Source organism: Pseudophryne corroboree, chromosome 5 (assembly GCF_028390025.1).
Source record: "Pseudophryne corroboree isolate aPseCor3 chromosome 5, aPseCor3.hap2, whole genome shotgun sequence".
NCBI lineage: Eukaryota > Metazoa > Chordata > Amphibia > Anura > Myobatrachidae > Pseudophryne > Pseudophryne corroboree.
In genome coordinates, this window is record NC_086448.1 from 189,019,349 (window position 1) to 189,039,551 (window position 20,203).

Here is a 20,203-nt window from a genome sequence, read left to right on the forward strand (position 1 = left end):
ACTCCGTAAGGACCATGGGGAATAGACGGGCTCCGCAAGAGACTGGGCACTCTAAAGAAAGATTTAGTACTACCTGGTGTGCACTGGCTCCTCCCTCTATGCCCCTCCTCCAGACCCCAGTTAGAATCTGTGCCCGGCCAGAGCTGGGTGCTTTTAGTGGGCTCTCCTGAGCTTGCTAAGAAGAAAGTATTTTAGTTTAGGTTTTTTTTATTTTCAGAGAGCTTCTGCTGGTAGCTTCTGCTACGTGGGACTGAGGGGAGAGAAGCAAACCTACTAACTGCGGCTTGGTTGCGCTTCTTAGGCTACTGGACACCATTAGCTCCAGAGGGATCGAACACAGGTACCTAACCTTGATCGTCCGTTCCCGGAGCCGCGCCGCCGTCCCCCTCGCAGAGCCAGAAGTACAGAAGCAGCAGAAGCATGAAGACATCGAAATCGGCGGCAGAAGACTCCTGTCTTCACTTAAGGTAGCGCACAGCACTGCAGCTGTGCGCCATTGCTCCTGCAGCACACCCGCACACTCCGGTCACTGTAGGGTGCAGGGCGCAGGGGGGGGCGCCCTGGACAGCAATTAAGGTACCTTTTGGCAAAATAACACATATATCCAGTCAGGCACATAGAAGCGGGACAGAAGCCCGCCGCTGAGGGGGCGGGGCCTTCTTCCTCAGCACACCAGCGCCATTTTCTCTTCACAGCTCCGCTGGAAAGACGCTCCCCAGGCTCTCCCCTGCAGTATCCAGGTGCAAAAAGGGTAAAAAGAGAGGGGGGGCACATAAATTTAGGCGCAAAACGATCACAAACAGCAGCTACTGGGTAATCACTAAGGTACAGTGTAATCCCTGGGTTATATAGCGCTGGGGTGTGTGCTGGCATACTCTCTCTCTGTCTCCCCAAAAGCCTTTGTGGGGTCCTGTCCTCAGTCAGAGCATTCCCTGTGTGTGTGCGGTGTGTTGGTACGTCAGTGTCGACATGTTTGATGAGGAAGGATATGTGGAGGCAGAACAAGTGCAGGTGAATGAGGTGTCGCCGCCGACGGTGCCGACACCTGATTGGATGGATATGTGGAAGGTGTTAAATGATAATGTAAGCTCCTTGCATAACAAGTTGGATAAAGCTGTAGCCTTGGGACAGTCAGGGTCTCAACCCATGCCTGATCCTACAATGCAGAGGCCGTCAGGGTCTTACAAGCGCCCACTATCCCAGATGGTTGACACAGATGCCGACACGGAGTCTGACTCCAGTGTCGATGACGATGATGCAAAGTTGCAGCCTAAAATGACTAAAGCCATCCGCTACATGATTATAGCAATGAAGGATATATTGCACATATCAGAGGAAAACCCTGTCCCTGACAAGAGGGTTTATATGTATGGGGAGAAAAAGCAAGAAGTGACTTTTGCCCCTTCACATGAATTAAATGAATTATGTGTAAAAGCATGGGATTCCCCTGATAGGAAAGTAGTAATTTCCAAGAGATTACTGATGGCGTATCCTTTCCCTCCAACGGACAGGTTACGCTGGGAATCCTCCCCGAGGGTAGACAAGGCGTTGACACGCTTATCTAAGAGGGTGGCCCTGCCGTCTCAGGATACGGCCGCCCTAAAGGATCCTGCGGATAGAAAGCAGGAAGCTATCCTGAAGTCTGTTTATACACATTCTGGTACTCTACTGAGGCCAGCAATTGCTTCGGCCTGGATGTGTAGTGCTGTAGCAGCTTGGACTGATAATCTCTCGGAGGAGATAGATACCCTGGACAGGGACACTGTTCTACTGACCCAGGGACATATCAGGGACGCTGTCCTATATATGCGCGATGCCCAGAGGGACATTTGCCTGCTGGGCTCTAGAATAAACGCAATGTCCATTTCTGCCAGAAGGGTCTTATGGACTCGGCAATGGACAGGGGATGCCGACTCTAAGAAACACATGGAGGTTTTGCCTTATAAGGGTGAGGAATTATTTGGGGACAGTCTCTCGGACCTAGTTTCCACTGCTACGGCAGGGAAGTCAAATTTCTTGCCATATGTTCCCTCACAGCCGAAGAAAGCACCGTATTACCAAATGCAGTCCTTTAGTTCGCAAAAGAGCAAGAAAGTCAGAGGGGCATCTTTTCTTGCCAGAGGCAGGGGTAGAGGAAAAAAACTGCACCATGCAGCTAGTTCCCAGGAACAAAAGTCCTCCCCGGCTTCCACTAAATCCACCGCATGATGCTGGGGCTCCACAGGCGGAGCCAGGAGCGGTGGGGGCGCGTCTCCGAAATTTCAGCCACCAGTGGGTACGCTCACAGGTGGATCCTTGGGCTATACAAATTGTGTCTCAGGGATACAAGCTGGAGTTCGAAGTGACGCCCCCTCACCGTTACCTAAAATCGGCCTTGCCAGCTTCCCCCATGGAAAGGGAGGTAGTGCTGGCGGCAATTCACAAGCTATACCTCCAGCAGGTGGTAGTAAAGGTTCCCCTCCTTCAACAGGGAAGGGGTTACTATTCCACTATGTTTGTGGTACCGAAACCGGACGGTTCGGTCAGGCCCATCTTCAAAATGGAATCGCTCAGAGCGGTCATTGCAAGTCTGGAAGAGGAGGATTTCATGGTGTCTCTGGACATCAAGGATGCTTACTTGCATGTCCCCATTTATCCGCCTCATCAAGAGTACCTCAGGTTTGTGGTACAGGACTGTCATTACCAATTCCAGACGCTGCCGTTTGGCCTGTCCACGGCACCGAGAATATTTACCAAGGTGATGGCGGAGATGATGGTGCTCCTTCGGAAGCAAGGAGTTACAATTATCCCATACTTGGACGATCTCCTCATAAAGGCGAGGTCCAGGGAGCAATTACTGATCAGCGTAGCACACTCTCAGGAAGTGTTGCGGCAGCACGGCTGGATTCTGAATATTCCAAAGTCGCAGCTGATCCCTACGAAGCGTCTGCCCTTCCTGGGCATGATTCTGGATACAGGCCAGAAGAAGGTATTTCTCCCGGAGGAGAGGGGTCAGGAGCTCGTGACTCTGGTCAGGGACCTCCTGAAACCAAAACAGGTGTCGGTGCATCACTGCACGCGAGTCCTGGGAAAGATGGTGGCGTCATACGAAGCCATTCCCTTCGGCAGGTTCCATGCCAGGATTTTTCAGTGGGATCTGTTGGACAAGTGGTCCGGATCGCATCTTCAGATGCATCGGCTGATCACCCTGGCCCCCAGGGCCAGGGTGTCTCTTCTGTGGTGGCTGCAGAGTGCTCACCTCCTCGAGGGCCGCAGGTTCGGCATACAGGACTGGGTCCTGGTGACCACGGATGCAAGCCTCCGAGGTTGGGGGGCAGTCACTCAGGGAAGAAACTTCCAAGGGCTGTGGTCAAGTCAGGAGACTTGTCTGCACATAAATATCCTAGAACTAAGGGCCATATACAACGCCCTAAGCCAAGCGGAGCCTCTGCTTCGAGACCAACCAGTGCTGATTCAGTCAGACAACATCACTGCAGTGGCCCATGTCAACCGACAGGGCGGCACAAGAAGCAGGGTGGCGATGACAGAAGCCACCAGGATTCTTCGTTGGGCGGAGAATCACGTGCAGGCACTGTCAGCAGTGTTCATTCCGGGGGTCGACAACTGGGAAGCAGACTTCCTCAGCAGACACGACCTCCACCCGGGAGAGTGGGGACTTCATCAAGAAGTCTTCACGCTGATTGCAAATCGATGGGAACTCCCACAGGTGGACATGATGGCGTCACGCCTCAACAAAAAGCTAAACAGGTATTGCGCCAGGTCAAGGGACCCTCAGGCGATAGCTGTGGACGCACTAGTAACACCATGGGTGTTCCAGTCGGTCTATGTGTTTCCTCCTCTTCCTCTCATACCCAAGGTGCTGAGAATTGTAAGGAAAAGAGGAGTGAGAACAATATTCATTGCTCCGGATTGGCCAAGAAGGACTTGGTACCCGGAACTGCAAGAAATGCTCACAGAGGACCCATGGCCTCTGCCTCTCAGACAGGACCTGTTACAACAAGGGCCCTGTCTGTTCCAAGACTTACCGCGGCTGCGTTTGACGGCGTGGCGGTTGAACGCCGGATCCTAGCGGAAAAGGGCATTCCGGATGAAGTTATTCCTACGCTGATAAAGGCTAGGAAAGACGTGACAGCAAAACATTATCACCGTATATGGCGAAAATATGTTGCTTGGTGTGAGGCCAGGAAGGCCCCTACAGAGGAATTCCAGCTGGGTCGATTCCTGCACTTCCTACAGTCAGGAGTGACTATGGGCCTAAAATTGGGGTCCATAAAGGTCCAGATTTTGGCCCTATCCATTTTCTTTCAAAAGGAACTGGCTTCACTGCCTGAGGTTCAGACGTTTGTTAAGGGAGTGCTGCATATTCAGCCCCCTTTTGTGCCACCAGTGGCACCTTGGGATCTTAACGTGGTCTTGGGGTTCCTGAAATCCCACTGGTTTGAGCCACTTAAGACCGTGGAGCTAAAGTATCTCACATGGAAAGTGGTCATGCTGTTGGCCTTAGCGTCGGCTAGGCGTGTGTCAGAATTGGCGGCTTTGTCATGTAAAAGCCCCTATCTGGTTTTTCATATGGACAGGGCAGAATTGCGGACTCTTCCGCAATTTCTACCAAAGGTTGTGTCTTCGTTTCATTTGAACCAACCTATTGTGGTGCCTGCGGCTACTCGTGACTTAGAGGATTCCAAGTTGCTGGACGTGGTCCGGGCTTTGAAGACTTATGTTAACAGAACGGCTGGAGTCAGGAAGACTGACTCGCTGTTTATCCTGTATGCATCCAACAAGCTGGGTGCTCCTGCTTCAAAGCAAACTATTGCGCGCTGGATCTGTAACACGATTCAGCAGGCTCATTCTGCGGCTGGATTGCCGCATCCAAAATCAGTGAAAGCCCACTCCACAAGGAAGGTGGGCTCTTCTTGGGCGGCTGCCCGAGGGGTCTCGGCATTACAGCTTTGCCGAGCTGCTACTTGGTCGGGTTCAAACACTTTTGCAAAATTCTACAAGTTTGATACCCTGGCTGAGGAGGACCTTGTGTTTGCCCATTCGGTGCTGCAGAGTCATCCGCACTCTCCTGCCCGTTTGGAAGCTTTGGTATAATCCCCATGGTCCTTACGGAGTCCCCAGCATCCACTAGGACATTAGAGAAAATAAGATTTTACTCACCGGTAAATCTTTTTCTCGTAGTCCGTAGTGGATGCTGGGCGCCCGTCCCCAGTGCGGACTTTCTGCAATACGTGTATATAGTTATTGCTTAATAAAGGGTTATGTTATATTGGCATCCTTTGGTTGATGCTATGTTGTTTGTTCATACTGTTAACTGGGTAAGTTTATCACAAGATAATACGGTGTGATTGGTGTGGCTGGTATGAGTCTTACCCTGGATTCCAAAATCCTTTCCTTGTAATGTCAGCTCTTCCGGGCACAGTTTCCTTAACTGAGGTCTGGAAGAGAGGCATAGAGGGAGGAGGCAGTGCACACCAGGTAGTACTAAATCTTTCTTTAGAGTGCCCAGTCTCCTGCGGAGCCCGTCTATTCCCCATGGTCCTTATGGAGTCCCCAGCATCCACTACGGACTACGAGAAAAAGATTTACTGGTGAGTAAAATCTTATTTTAATATATATTTTGATCAAGGTGCCACACCCCTAAGCATTGGCCATTACCACTGCATTCCGCCGGTGAGCCCTTCATGCCATAGTTGGACACTGGGTCCCATTGATGCATAAATGTATTTTCCATTCACTGCTGTCAGCTAGAAGGTAACCTGTCTGTAGACTGGTCTATGTCGCTGTCACGTGTGTGCTGCCCCAAGTGGTTTTGCACTATTTTCTTGTAATTAACTAGGGGAATACTGTGCCACTGTACATTCACTCCAGTGCCAGAAACTGATTAGGTGTCAAAAAGTGACATTAATGACTGCCTAACTGGTCCAGACTACCAAATAATAAAATGTCCACTACACATTAGTTAATGGCAATGTTGGTATGGAAGTGGGGCAAGCTCACCCCCTTGCCACCTCAATGGAATTTCCTAATGCAGGTGTGAAAGTTAGTGAAGAGCTGTGAAGACTATGGTACACAGTAATATTCCAATGTTTTTCCATGGGTATATATTTTAGTTTGAGAAATATCTCTGTGCATGAGCCATATAGAAAACAGGAATTGCGCAGAGATCTGGGGGACCTTTTTAAAACTGATGGTAGTGAAAAAGGTGGTGTTTCCCATCATTTTCCTTTCATTGAGCTACCTGCATCAGTGAATACTGCTATTCGGAAAATTACAGTTACAATGTGATTGTTTAATACAGGGCCCGTTTTTTTTCTTTTACACCAGTTTTTGTGGATGGCTGCCACTGTTTTACTAATGTAATATGGGACATTTAAGAAAAGGGGTACAAAAACGAATGTTTGTATTTCTTATAGCTGCCAGCCTGTGTATCTACACTTAGGGGGTCATTCCAAGTTGATCGCTAGCTGCCGTTGTTCGCAGCGCAGTGATCAGGCTAAAAAAACGGCATTTCTGCGCATGCGTATGCCCCGCAATGCGCTCGCACAACGTACGGGTACAAAGCCCGTTGTGGTTGTGCACAGGTTCTAGCGAAGTTTTCAGTCGCACTGACGGCCGCAAGAAGATTGACAGGAAGGGGTGTTTCTGGGTGTCAACTGACCGTTTTCAGGGTGTTTGCAAAAACGCAAGCGTGTCTGATAAAATGCAGGCATGTCTGAAAAAACACAGGCGTGGCTGGGCGTTCGCTGGGCAGCTGTATGACGTCAAATACGGACACGAATAGGCTGAAGTGATCGCAAGCGCTGAGTAGGTTCAGAGCTACTCAAAAACTGCACAAACTGTTTTTGCAGAGCTCGGCTGCACATGCGTTCGCACTTCTGCTAAGCTAAAATACACTCCCCAGTGGGCGGCGGCATAGCGTTTGCACGGCTGCTAAAACTAGCTAGCGAGCGATCAACTCGGAATGACCCCCTTAATTGCTTGATTGCTTGATGTTTGTAACATCTTCCTTTGCATCAATTTTGATATGTCAGGATATTGGCCCTCATTCCGAGTTGTTCGCTCGGTATTTTTCATCGCATCGCAGTGAAAATCCGCTTAGTACGCATGCGCAATGTTCGCACTGCGACTGCGCCAAGTAACTTTACTATGAAGAAAGTATTTTTACTCACGGCTTTTTCTTCGCTCCGGCGATCGTAATGTGATTGACAGGAAATGGGTGTTACTGGGCGGAAACACGGCGTTTCAGGGGCGTGTGGCTGAAAACGCTACCGTTTCCGGAAAAAACGCAGGAGTGGCCGGGGAAACGGTGGGAGTGCCTGGGCGAACGCTGGGTGTGTTTGTGACGTCAACCAGGAACGACAAGCACTGAACTGATCGCACAGGCAGAGTAAGTCTGGAGCTACTCAGAAACTGCTAAGTAGTTAGTAATCGCAATATTGCGAATACATCGGTCGCAATTTTAAGAAGCTAAGATTCACTCCCAGTAGGCGGCGGCTTAGCGTGTGTAACTCTGCTAAATTCGCCTTGCGACCGATCAACTCGGAATGAGGGCCATTGAGTTTCTCTTGAGAAACCACGTGGCAGCCATATATGGTACTACAACAATATCATACTTACTATATATATTTTTTGATTCTTTCAAGATCCATATTTAAACCCTTTATCTTTGTGGAAGATGTAACAGCCGTCCCAAAAGCCCAGTCATCTTGTGCAGAAGGAAAACCTTGCCATCATGAACATACAGAATGGAAACATGAGCTCTATGAAGCACATCAATGTGCTCTTTCCCTAATGGACAGGGAAAAGGTGAGTGGTGTTCTTTCATGTGTTGCAGATTCGCTAATCGCTTCTTGCTTTTATGTGGTTTTAAGTCAGAGCATACGTTGTGATTAAAACAAAAAAACAGGTTAGCACTACCAATTAGGATAAAGTGAAGTAAAAGTATATGGTTTGCTCACATTTGTGTCCACATATGAAAGATAGTGACTTTTTAACCACAGTCTCATCCTTTATAAAAAGTCTATTTCAAAGTGCACAGGTAAGTTGTCCAACTCTCATGTGAACTTCCAAATGATGAAAGTGGATAATGTCTGGTCTCCTATTTTCTCACAGCTTGTAAAATACATATTTCTGCAGCGGGGTACACTGTGTTCCACAGGGAATACATCGGGGTGTAGAGTTGGATCTTGAGCCAGAGGCAGGGCCGAACCTAGGGGGGGGGGGGGCTAGGGGGGTATGTAACCCGGGCGCGGGATCGGATAGGGCGCTGGGATCCTGCTGCGTCTGATACAGCAAAAGGAGGAAGTGGAGGAACATGGGATTTGTAGTAAAGTCTGTTACTGGTTATACTTGGAGCTGTAACAGAAAGACTACAAATCCCATGAGGCATTTCACTCGCCCTGCAGCGATATGGCCGCCGCTGGAGCTGAAGTAGTCGGCTATCCTGAGCGGCAAGCCGCCCGCCCGCTCTGGCTGTGACTCGATGCAAAGCTTTCTCCAGCCCCACACTGCCCTTCATTCAGCTGAGTCGCTGACAGAGACACCAGCAGTGATTGATTGCAGCAGCCCAGCACCCTTCACCTCTGATTAAAGAGTGAGAGGACTGGAGGTAAAACACACACACTCCCTCACTCTGGTGTTAACCCCTGCAGCTCATTTAAACTAGTTATTTAAGTTTATACAGTATATATTGCCTTAGTATATACCACTGTGACAACTAAAGTTCATATGGATAAATGTATGTATGTATGTATATATGAATGTATATGTATGTATGTATGTATGTGTGTATGTATATATATATATACATATATATATATATATATACATACTGTGTGTGTTTTACTTGGGGTCTGCTTGTCTGAGGGATATTATGGAGCATATATTTTTTTTTATTCTATTTTAGTGTATTTTTTTATCCATTTTCTACTTTTATTATCTTATTATATATATTTTTTAATATATATATATATATATATATATATATAAAATAAAAAATGATTTTATTTTTTTCTGTGTGTGTGTGTGTGTGTGTGTGGGGGGGGGGGGGGGGCACTAACTTACTGCCTTGCCCTGGGTGCCGTAAATCCTAGTTTCGGCCCTGCCAGAGGCACCAACAGGCTAAAGCAGGCATGTCCAAACTGCGGTCCTCCAGCTGTTAATAAACTACATATCCCAGCATGCCCTGACACAGCTTTAGCATTCTTTGACAGCAAAACTGTGTCAGGGCATGCTGGGATATGTAGTTTCACAACAGCTGGAGGTCCACAGCTTGGACATGCCTGGGCTAAAGCTTTGACTGTTCCCAGAATGCATTGCATGGCCTCCTCTATAACCCCGCCTCCGGACACTGGAGCTCAGTTTGTAAGTTGTTGCCCTCATAGCAGGTCACTGAACAGGGGGTACTGTGCTAGGCAGCTCTGAAAAGAGCTTTTTAGAAGACTTCAAGGGCCGCAGCACTTTCTATGTCATTATGACATGCTGTGCTGCGGCTCCATCACCTTCCCCGCAGCGCTGCATACTCCCGCGGCTGGTCCCCGGGTACTTGCAGCGGAGGTGCACCGATCCACAGGCACACCACTGCTGACGCTCTCTAGGATTGCGTGGTTGCACATCTGTGAGGAGGTAAGAGGGTCCCCCAGGTGGGACCCGCCGGTAAGTCGCGGTCCCAGGAGACGGACCGCGTCGCTGGCGTGGACACTGTACTGCCCAGGGACCCCACTATATCCACCAGGCAGGGAGCACAGGTCGGATTTTAAAAAATCAGTTTTACATAGGCTACACAGTACCCGGTGGTGAGGACCAGCATAGTGGATAAGGCACTGACCTGTAGCCCCTCCCCCAGCGCCATCTACTGCTGGTGTACCCGCCCTGGAGCTGCATTTCACTCTCCCTCACTCCCTGACGGAGATTTTGGCGCCATCTTTATACAAGTAGCTGCGGCTGATCTCCGGGACTGCAGGGCAATGTATTCTGTGTAAATCCGCCTGTCTCATCAGCGCTGTGCATTTACAGTCACTTAAGTATTCTACATGTCATTTTAGACAGTGTTAGTTAAGAACAAGTATACTTCTACCTGAATATTTAGTACAAGTATTCTGAGCTATACATCCAGTATCTACTGTGCATTGTTTTTTATATATATATATATATATATGTATATATATATATATATATATATATATATATATATATACACTGCTCAAAAAAATAAAGGGAACACTAAAATAACACATCCTAGATCTGAATGAATGAAATATTCTTATTAAATACTTTGTTCTTTACATAGTTGAATGTGCTGACAACAAAATCACCCAAAAATGATCAATGGAAATCAAATTTATTAACCCATGGAGGTCTGGATTTGGAGTCACACTCAAAATTAAAGTGGAAAAACACACTACAGGCTGATCCAACTTTGATGTAATGTCCTTAAAACAAGTCAAAATGAGGCTCAGTAGTGTGTGTGGCCTCCACGTGCCTGTATGACCTCCCTACAATGCCTGGGCATGCTCCTGATGAGGTGGCGGATGGTCTCCTGAGGGATCTCCTCCCAGACCTGGACTAAAGCATCCGCCAACTCCGGGACAGTCTGTGGTGCAACGTGGCGTTGGTGGATGGAGCGAGACATGATGTCCCAGATGTGCTCAATTGGATTCAGGTCTGGGGAACGGGCGGGCCAGTCCATAGCATCAATGCCTTCGTCTTGCAGGATCTGCTGACACACTCCAGCCACATGAGGTCTAGCATTGTCTTGCATTAGGAGGAACCCAGGGCCAACCGCACCAGCATATGGTCTCACAAGGGGTCTGAGGATCTCATCTCGGTACCCAATGGCAGTCAGGCTACCTCTGGCGAGCACATGGAGGGCTGTGCGGCCCCCCAAAGAAATGCCACCCCACACCATTACTGACCTACTGCCAAACCGGTCATGCTGGAGTATGTTGCAGGCAGCAGAACGTTCTCCTTGGCGTCTCCAGACTCTGTCACGTCTGTCACATGTGCTCAGTGAGAACCTGCTTTCATCTGTGAAGAGCACAGGGCGCCAGTGGCGAATTTGCCAATCTTGGTGTTCTCTGGCAAATGCCAAACGTCCTGCACGGTGTTGGGCTGTAAGCACAACCCCCACCTGTGGACGTCGGGCCCTCATACCACCCTCATGGAATCTGTTTCTGATCGTTTGAGTAGACACATGCACATTTGTGGCTTGCTGGGGGTCATTTTGCAGGGCTCTGGCAGTGCACCTCCTGTTCCTTCTTGCACAAAGGCGGAGGTAGCGGTCCTGCTGCTGGGTTGTTGCCCTCCTACGGCCTCCTCCACGTCTCCTGATGTACTGGCCTGTCTCCTGGTAGCGCCTCCATACTCTGGACACTACGCTGACAGACACAGCAAACCTTCTTGCCACAGATCGCATTGATGTGCCATCCTGGATGAGCTGCACTACCTGAACCACTTGTGTGGGTTGTAGACTCCGTCTCATGCTACCACTAGAATGAAAGCACCGCCAGCTTTCAAAAGTGACCAAAACATCAGCCAGAAAGCATAGGAGCTGAGAAGTGGTCTGTGGTCACCACCTGCAGAACAACTCCTTTATTGGGGGTGTCTTGCTAATTGCCTATAATTTCCACCTGTTGTCTATTCCATTTGCACAACAGCATGTGAAATTGATTGTCAATCAGTGTTGCTTCCTAAGTGGACAGTTTGATTTCACAGAAGTGTGATTGACTTGGAGTTACATTGTGTAGTTTAAATGTTCCCTTTATTTTTTTCGAGCAGTGTAGTTTTACTAGTCCAGTGCAGTTTTATTGTTTATCTGAAATAACTTCTGCATTGTACCTGTGACCGAGTGTGCCTGTAGCTGCTATGTGGATTTCATTCTCGTGTATCACACTTATTGCTATCACTATATTCTGTATCCTGGGGCGCTAGGTGCGTCAGGGTCTCATATATATATATATATATATATATATATATATATATATAGTTCTACACAGTATATAGTGTATACTGTTTTGTGTTTTTTACTGTGTATTTCAGTCACCTCATACCGCTTTATCTCTCTGTTTGTGTCCTCTATTTATTGTCACATAAATCAGGGGGTTATTTGCAGGTGTTGTGTTTGTCTGGCTATATTGTACTGTTATGCTCTAAGGCTACATTCCCTATAATGTCTGCCACGGGATCTGGTCTCTAGGTCGACCACTATTGGTCGACAGTAAATAGGTCGACAGGGTCTCTAGGTCGACAGGGTCTCTAGGTCGACATGTTCTAGGTCGACAGGTCAAAAGGTCGACATGAGTTTTTCACAATTTTTTTCCTTTTTTTGAACCTTTTCATACTTAACGATCCACGTGGACTACGATTGGAACAGTAATCTGTGCCGAGTGAAGCGAGGCACCTTGCCAGAAGCATGGCGAGCGAAGCGAGCCATGCGAGGGGACACAATGCACCAATTGGGGTTCCCGGTCACTCTACGAAGAAAGCGACACCAAGAAAACATAAAAAACTCATTTCGACCTTTTGACCTGTCAACCTAGACCACGTCGACCTAGAGACCCTGTCGACCTAGTTACTGTCGACCAGTAGTGGTCAACCTAGTTACTATCCATACCACACCATATCCATAGTTACTTCCATACCACACCTGTCTGCCACACAGGGCGGGAAATCCGCGGACGCTTCTGCATCATGCAGTGCTTGCACCACGGATTTACCTGAGGGGGAAGTTTTAGCTGATGGTTCAGGTACTGGGTGCTATACATCTCCTAGTCAGCCCGCACCGCCTGTCGCCAATCAGGAACCACCTTGGGCAGCGTTCTCAAGTATGCTGAATACACTTGTGACACGACTTACGCCCCCTGTGGGGCCTCCTGTGCCATTGCAGACACATATTGTCCCTGTGGTTAATCCGCCCTGGGCGGACACTCTGTCTACCCAGATACAGTAATTAAATCAATCTTTAGTTAGACAAAAGTCTACCCCTCGCCCCTCTGGGGTCAAAGGGTCATCTAAGCGGGCCACTTCCTCCTCACAATCCACTAATATTTTGGATAATTCTTCTGATGAGGATGGGGAATATACTGATCCGTCAGACACTGATTTAGTCGCTTCTGACGAGGAACCTACAACTCAGGTTGATGTTCCTGACCTAGTTGAGGCTGTTAAGCTGATTCTACAAATTGATGATGAGGTAGATCCCACTACTGTGTCTAAGAAACCTGATAAGTTCAAATGTCAGAAGGTTACTAAAGTAGTGATAATGCTGATTTATATACAGGAATGAAAAGCTATACCTTATACACACTTTAAATACACTTTACCATGGAGCCGCTGCGGCCGCTAAACTTAATACACACTCTACGCACCTTTTACGCTGTTAGCGTACAGAGTCCCGTACCGTGTACGGACTTTGCGTACAAACGCCGCGCTGACGGTACAAAGTACACACTGAGCGTACACACCCAATGAATACACTTTAAACCTTATGCAGCAATGCAGGGCGATGCTATTACACTTTAAACCTTAGCAGGGAAAGAAAGACACGACACCAGTCTGTAGTTAAACCACTGGTTTCCGACACCACAGCGTATTATTGCTGAAAGGGGGTTACAATATAAACAATACAATACAACAGAATAATGGCTACATTCAATGGTACATACATGATTGGATTCGCCGCGCTACCCGGTCCGGTCCTCGGTCATCTAATAGATAACTTTGTGAGTCTTGTGTCTGACCAGGCCTGCTGCAGGCTCTCTTTATACAATTCATCCAAAACATAACACAATGGATACTGTAATCTCTTTGTCCATTGGACACAGGGATGGTCATTTACAGTACAGGAGAGGTCATAGGTCGGTTTGAATAGGTAGGCGATGTCTGTTCCAAATGCTCTTGTGGGTGGTCTCCTCTGGATTTCCGCCGCATACATAATGTACAGTAAATACAGTTTATATCTATATTCTGCTCCTGCACATAACTATCCGCAGGAACATGCGATCTTTCTCAAACCAACACCGGAATGTTACCCTTAAAATACCCTTCAGCTGGATACCAAACACCACCTTATAACCTTGTTCTGTCCCCTCCTATCCTGTAAAGGTGAATCCCTTTGCTCTGTTACCATTTAAACTGCTGTTACTTTCTGATGTGGTGCAGGGAGACTATGTGTACATTGTGCACTATTTGGATTAAATATGTAATGTGTTTTGATAGCCTTCCATGCGTTCACAAATTCTACCGTAAATACTCGTAACCACGCGCTAATGCGCAGGACAGCGGGAGCGACCATACGCAAATTGCGGATATGCGCACGCACAGCAGAACAAGTACACACGCGGAGGCCATCTGTGTGTAGTTTGTACGTGATGTGTGTACTGCAATATTTTTCGACTTTGACAGTAGTCATACCACATTCTGACCATTTAATTGACATACATCAGGAATCCTGGTTGTCTCTGGGAAATTATTTCTCCCTGTCTAAAAAGATGCTAGCTCGTTATCCTATCCCTGCGGAGTTGAGTAACAAGTGGGAAACTCCACCGCCGGTGGACTCTCATGTCGCCCGTCTTGTGGTGTCATCTACTCTGCCTGTCACCACTGTCATCTCACTGAAGGAACCAACGGATAAGCGAGTTACTGGTGCTGTACATAGACCCACTATAGCAGCCTCCAGGGCCGCAAAAGGAATTGAAGCATGGGTTCAGGCATTAGAGGATGAGCTGCCTCAGGATATTTCTGACACTGACAGACAATATCTGTCTCATATTACCAACGCCTCCCACTATATTCAGGAGGCGTCCTTTGAGGCAGGTGTAATAGTGGCCAAGGCGTCTACTACGTCTATCGTGGCTCGCCGAATTCTGTGGTTGAGGTCCAGGAAGGTGGACCTAGACTCCCTTTTAAGGGAGACATCCTATTTGGGGAGGATCTAAATAAGATTGTGACTGACTTGGCGACTGCTAAGACTGCGTGTCTCCCAAGTACTAATCCTTCAGCACCGAATGCAAAGAGTACCACTTTTCATTCCTTTCGACCTCCAGGGAAAGCAAAGGGTCAGGCGTATCCGAGACAGGCTCGTACTTCCAAAACCACTAGGCTGCCCATCAGCCTGCTTACAAACACGACAAGCCTGCTGCATGACGGGGCAGGCCTCCCCCTGGGGTACCCCAGGGTGGGAGGCCGACTTCTACAGTTCACCCAGGTCTGGTTAAAGACCACTTCAGATGCTTGGGTACTGGAAGTTCTCTCTCACGGGTACGCAATCTCTTTCAAGAGACGTCCCCCTCGCCGTTCTGCTTGACGGTTATCTCTTCGGATCCGTTGAAAGCGCAAGCTGTACAATTGGTTGTGCGATCCCTCCTGGACACACGAGTGGTAGTGCTGGTACCTCTGTCCCATAGAGGCAAGGGATACTATTAGACCCTGTTTCTAGTTCCGAAACGCAATGGGTCCTTTTGGCCTATACTCAACCTCAAATCATTGAGCAAATTTGTGAGAGTGTCCAAATTCCGTATGGAAACTCTGCACTCTATTGCACTGGCCATGGAACCCGTGGACTATATGGTATCCCTGGACATACAGGATGCTTACCTGCATATACCTATTGCCATATCACATCAGCAAAACTGCGGTTTGCTATTGGCAACCTACATTTATCAATTCCAGGCTCTGCCACTTGGACTGGCCACGGCCCCTTGGATCTTCACCAAGGTCATGGCCGTGATGACGGCTCTTCTCCACCGACAGGACGACTTGTTGATCCTGGCGAACTCCCAAGATGTTCTCCTCAGTCATCTGGAACTGACGGTCCAATTCCTACAAGCCCACGGGTGGCTCATCAACTGGAAAAAGTCCTCGCTGGTCCCTGCTCGGAGCATGGTGCACCTGGGAGCACTGCTAGACACACACAACCAAAAACTGTTTCTGTCTCCGGAGAAAGTCCTGAAACTTCAGGACAGGATCATATGCTTCCTTTCTCGCCCAAGAGTTTCGATACACTCGGCGATGCAAGTACTAGTCCTCATGGTGTCGGCTTTCGACATGGTAGAGTACGCTCAATTTCATTCCCGCCCTCTGCAGAGGTTAATCCTTCCCAAATGGGACGGCCTTCCTCATCAGATCAGGTCTCAAATGATCTCCTTGACTCTGGAGGTTCGTCTGTCACTGAGCTGGTGGCTACAGGACCAACAGTTGAGCAGGGGCCGGCCCTTCTTGATCCCCAACTGGGTCCTACTGACTACGGATGCCAGTCTGCTTGTTTGGGGCGCGGTGATGGAGCAACACTCTCTCCAGGGTCGGTGGACCAAGGAGGAATCTCTCCTCCCGATAAACATTCTGGAATTGCGGGCAGTGTTCAATGCTTTTAATCTTGCCCTGCCTCTGGCACAGAACAGGCCTGTTCAAGTACAATCAGACAACGCCACCACGGTGGCATACATAAATCATCAAGGCGGCACTCGAAGCCGCATGGCAATGATGGAAGTTCCAAAGTCCTTCGTTGGGCGGAACGCCATCTGCCAGCAATATCGGATGTGTTCATTCCCGGAGTCCTCAACTGGGAAGCGGATTTCCTCAGTCATCAGGACATGCATGCTGGAGAGTGGCGTCTTCATCCGGAAGTTTTTCAACTCCTAGTGGACAAGTAGGGCCTACCAGATGTAGACCTGATGGCGTCTCGACAAAATCACATGGTTCTGGTCTTCAGATCAAGGACAAGGGATCCTCAAGCAGCGTTCGTAGGTGCACTGGCGGTTCCATGGAACTTTCAGCTGCCTTACGTGTTCCCTCCAGTGTCACTCTTGCCTAGGATACTATGGAAGTTCAAGCAAGAAAGAGGAATACTACTTTAGTTGCTGCAGCGTGACCCAGACGACATTGGTTCTCAGACCTGCAGGGTCTATCGATCGAGCATCCTCTTCTACTTCCTCAGCGCCCAGACCTCCTCGTTCAGGGCCCTTGTGTCTATCCAAACCTGGCCAGGCTGGCTTTGACGGTGTGGCTCTTGAAGCTTCACTCCTGAGGGCCAAAGGATTATCAGAGGCGGTTATCCAAACTATGCTGAATTTATTACAGGGTCTGGAATTCTTACTTCACCTGGTGTGCTGCTAAGAATTACGACGCATACAATTTCAGAACTTCCAGACTTTTGGCTTTCCTGCAACAAGGCCCAGACTTAGTCCTTCGTTTGGCTTCCCTCAAGGTTCATATTTCTGCCTTGTCGGTGTGGTTTCAGAGGAAGATTGCATCTATTCCTGACGTTCATACTTTCACTCAAGGCGTTTTACGGATCCAGCCTCCCTATGTCCCTCCTGTGGCTCCATAGGATCTGTTGTCTCGAGTGCCCTACAAGAGTCTCCATTTGAACCTCTTGAATCTGTGGACCTTAAATATCTTATGCTTAAGGTCATGTTTCTGCTAGCTTTTGCCTCTGCAAGGAGGGTGTCTGACTTAGGAGCTTTGTCCTGTCGTCCACCCTTTCTGATTTTTCACCGTGGCCGGGCAGTTCTCCGAACTCGCCCTGGTTATTTGCCTAAGGTGGTGTCTCACCTTAACCAGGAGATCGTGGTTCCGGCTTTTATCTCTTCTGGTTTGTCCTCCAAAGAGCGGTCATTGGATGTGGTACGGGCTCTCCGTATATACGTGGAGAGGACTGCCTCTCTCAGGAGGTCCGATACCCTTTTTGTACTTTTTGGTTTTTATAAACGTGGCTGGCCTGCGAACAAGCAAACCTTGGCCAGATGGATTAAAATGGTGATTGCACAAACATATGCACAGGCTGGTCTTCCAGGTCCTGCTGCTATCAAAGCCCATTCTACTCGGTCTGTTGTTGGGCGGCCCGCCGAGGCGTGTCCGCTGAACAATTATTCAAGGCGGCTACGTGGTCCTCAGTGAACACGTTCATTAGGTTCTATGCCTTTGATACTTCCGCCTCCCAGGATGCTTCCTTTGGACGCCGGGTTCTTGTGCCCGCTATGGTGCATCTCCTCCCATGAGGAACGGCTTTAGGACATCCCAGATGTATTCCCTGTGGAACACAGTGTACCCCACTGCAGAAATGGAGATTTATGGTAGACTTACCATAGTTAAATCTCTTTCTCTTTATTCGTATTCAAAACATATATGGAAGAAAATAATACAGATACTGAGGTGCTATAGTTATTATGTATTAGATAGCCACCCCTTCTCCTTCAGGAATACCTTAAGATACAGGATGAAGTCCTTTATATAAAACGCTTTATACTCCTTACTATCTTCACAATAAATAACTTTAGAAAGCAGAACTATAAAACAAGTATAATAGTGAAAGTGAATTGCACACTTCCAGATATCTCGGACAGGAAGAAAGGAAGGTACATGCGCTTTTGTTATGGCCTTCTCTTATGGGCTTACATTCTAATGACCGAGTCCATATGATGATATGATATGATATGATATGATATAATATACAATCGGAATACTCCACTTTCAGTTGCTGCTAATGAATGGGCACTGGAAGGAGAAGGGTCTGCTATCTAATACATAACAACTATAGTGCCACTGTACCTGTATTATTTCCGCCAGGCGGACGTTGTATTGGCGTGCATTCCACTGATGGAGCGCAAAGCATTTAAATCCCTTTTTTATCGTCTAAACATATTGTTATTTTCTCTATCATCCATAAGGGATACTGGGGACACGTTGGGGTATAGATGGGGTCCAAATGAGCCATTGCATTTTAAATTTCTTCAAACAGGGTGTGCTGGCTCCTCCCCTCTATGCCTTCCCTCACAGCTCAGTTTAGAAAAATGTGCCCTCAGGAGAGGATGCACACTCTGGAGCTCCAGAGTTTTTTCCTCAGTTTATTTTAAATGTTTGTCATTTCCAGGTAGGCTGTTGGGCAACAGCCTACCTGCAGCGAGGGACGCTGGGGGTAGACCGACACCGGCTTCCTGGAGGTGCTGAGTCAGATCCTCCAGATCCTGAAGACAGAAGAGTGGTGGTCCCACTAGCAGGATCCCCCTGGATCTTGGAGCGGCGCAGATGCGGGGCGGGTATACGGACTCCGTCTTCGGGAATCCAAGTACCCTCCCACCCCCACACCCACGCAGACTGACAGCAGCAGTGTATTTAGGTGTAACACTATTTACACTAATTTGCCAGTATAAATATGTATATAGCGCCAGCGCCATTGTAGGAGGTGGAGCTTCCTCAGAGCGGGACCAGCGGCTTCCTGGCGCCATTTCCTGCACTCTCAGCGTTGCTGCAGGACTGCCAGCTCCTCCAAGTGATACTCCACGGCCAGACACTGGTACAGGGGTGTAGGTAAGGGGAAGGGCCCGCTGTAGGACCCTTATATTCGGCTCCTCATGCACTGTATAACAAATTGCCTTACATTTAACTTCTGCATTGTTAGTTTCAGGCTGTGTGCTGGTTCCTCCTCTCTGAGTCTCTCCACACATACTGGGCTGGGCAGGCTTGCTTGTACCTGTGTCTCTGTGTATGTGTGTGTATGTAAATGTTCCCTGTCAGCATGGTGAAAAAAGTTGCGTGTAATATTTGTCACACCAGGTTTTCTCCCTTCCCTGAAGATTCACTCAGGGGAGGGAGAGCAATGCAGTCAGCCTTCACAAGACAGTGGGGCTTTAGTGGGTTATTTGCAGGAACCAGCTTGGCTGAGTTCTAATAAAACTATAATGGCTGACACGTCCAATGCATTAATTACTGCTAGACAGAAAAGGCAGCAGTTACAACAGTCTATGGCTGCTCTGACTAAGGATAGGACAGAAAGCAGACGTGTTTCCCCTCTATCACATCCATTACTCCAGAAAAGGGGGTTACCTGACATCCTCTCAGAAGGTGGAAGATGAGGAAGAGATGGAATCTAATACTGAGATGGATGATTCCTCTACTGCACAGGGTGTAGAGTCACTTATCATTGCTATAAGGGATGTACTATATATCCCTGGGTCTGAGACAGATGTGCAGCAGTCTTTTTTTCTCTGCACAAAAAAAAGTACTGTTCACATTTCCTGATTCAAAGGAATTGGATGATCTTTTCAGGGCGATATGGGCTACTCCTGACTAGAAATTCCAGGTGACCAAGAAATTGCTGGCCGCCTTTCCTTTTGCTCATGAGGGGCAAAAACTCTGGGAGTCCCCCCCTGCTGTTGATGCTTCTGTATCACGCCTGTCAAAAAAGACAGTGCTTCTGGTCCCAGGG

General features: G+C 48.2%; 1 protein-coding gene across 1 annotated transcript in view; it reads left to right on the forward strand.

Moving 5' to 3' along the window:
• SCRN1 (secernin 1) overlaps nt 1–20,203 on the forward strand; it is a 135,262-nt gene that overhangs the window by 105,966 nt on the left and 9,093 nt on the right. Inside the window, exon 7 of the mRNA XM_063921960.1 lies at nt 7,647–7,809. Coding sequence (XP_063778030.1) covers nt 7,647–7,809 — 163 coding nt within the window. The remainder of the gene's footprint in view (nt 1–7,646; nt 7,810–20,203) is intronic.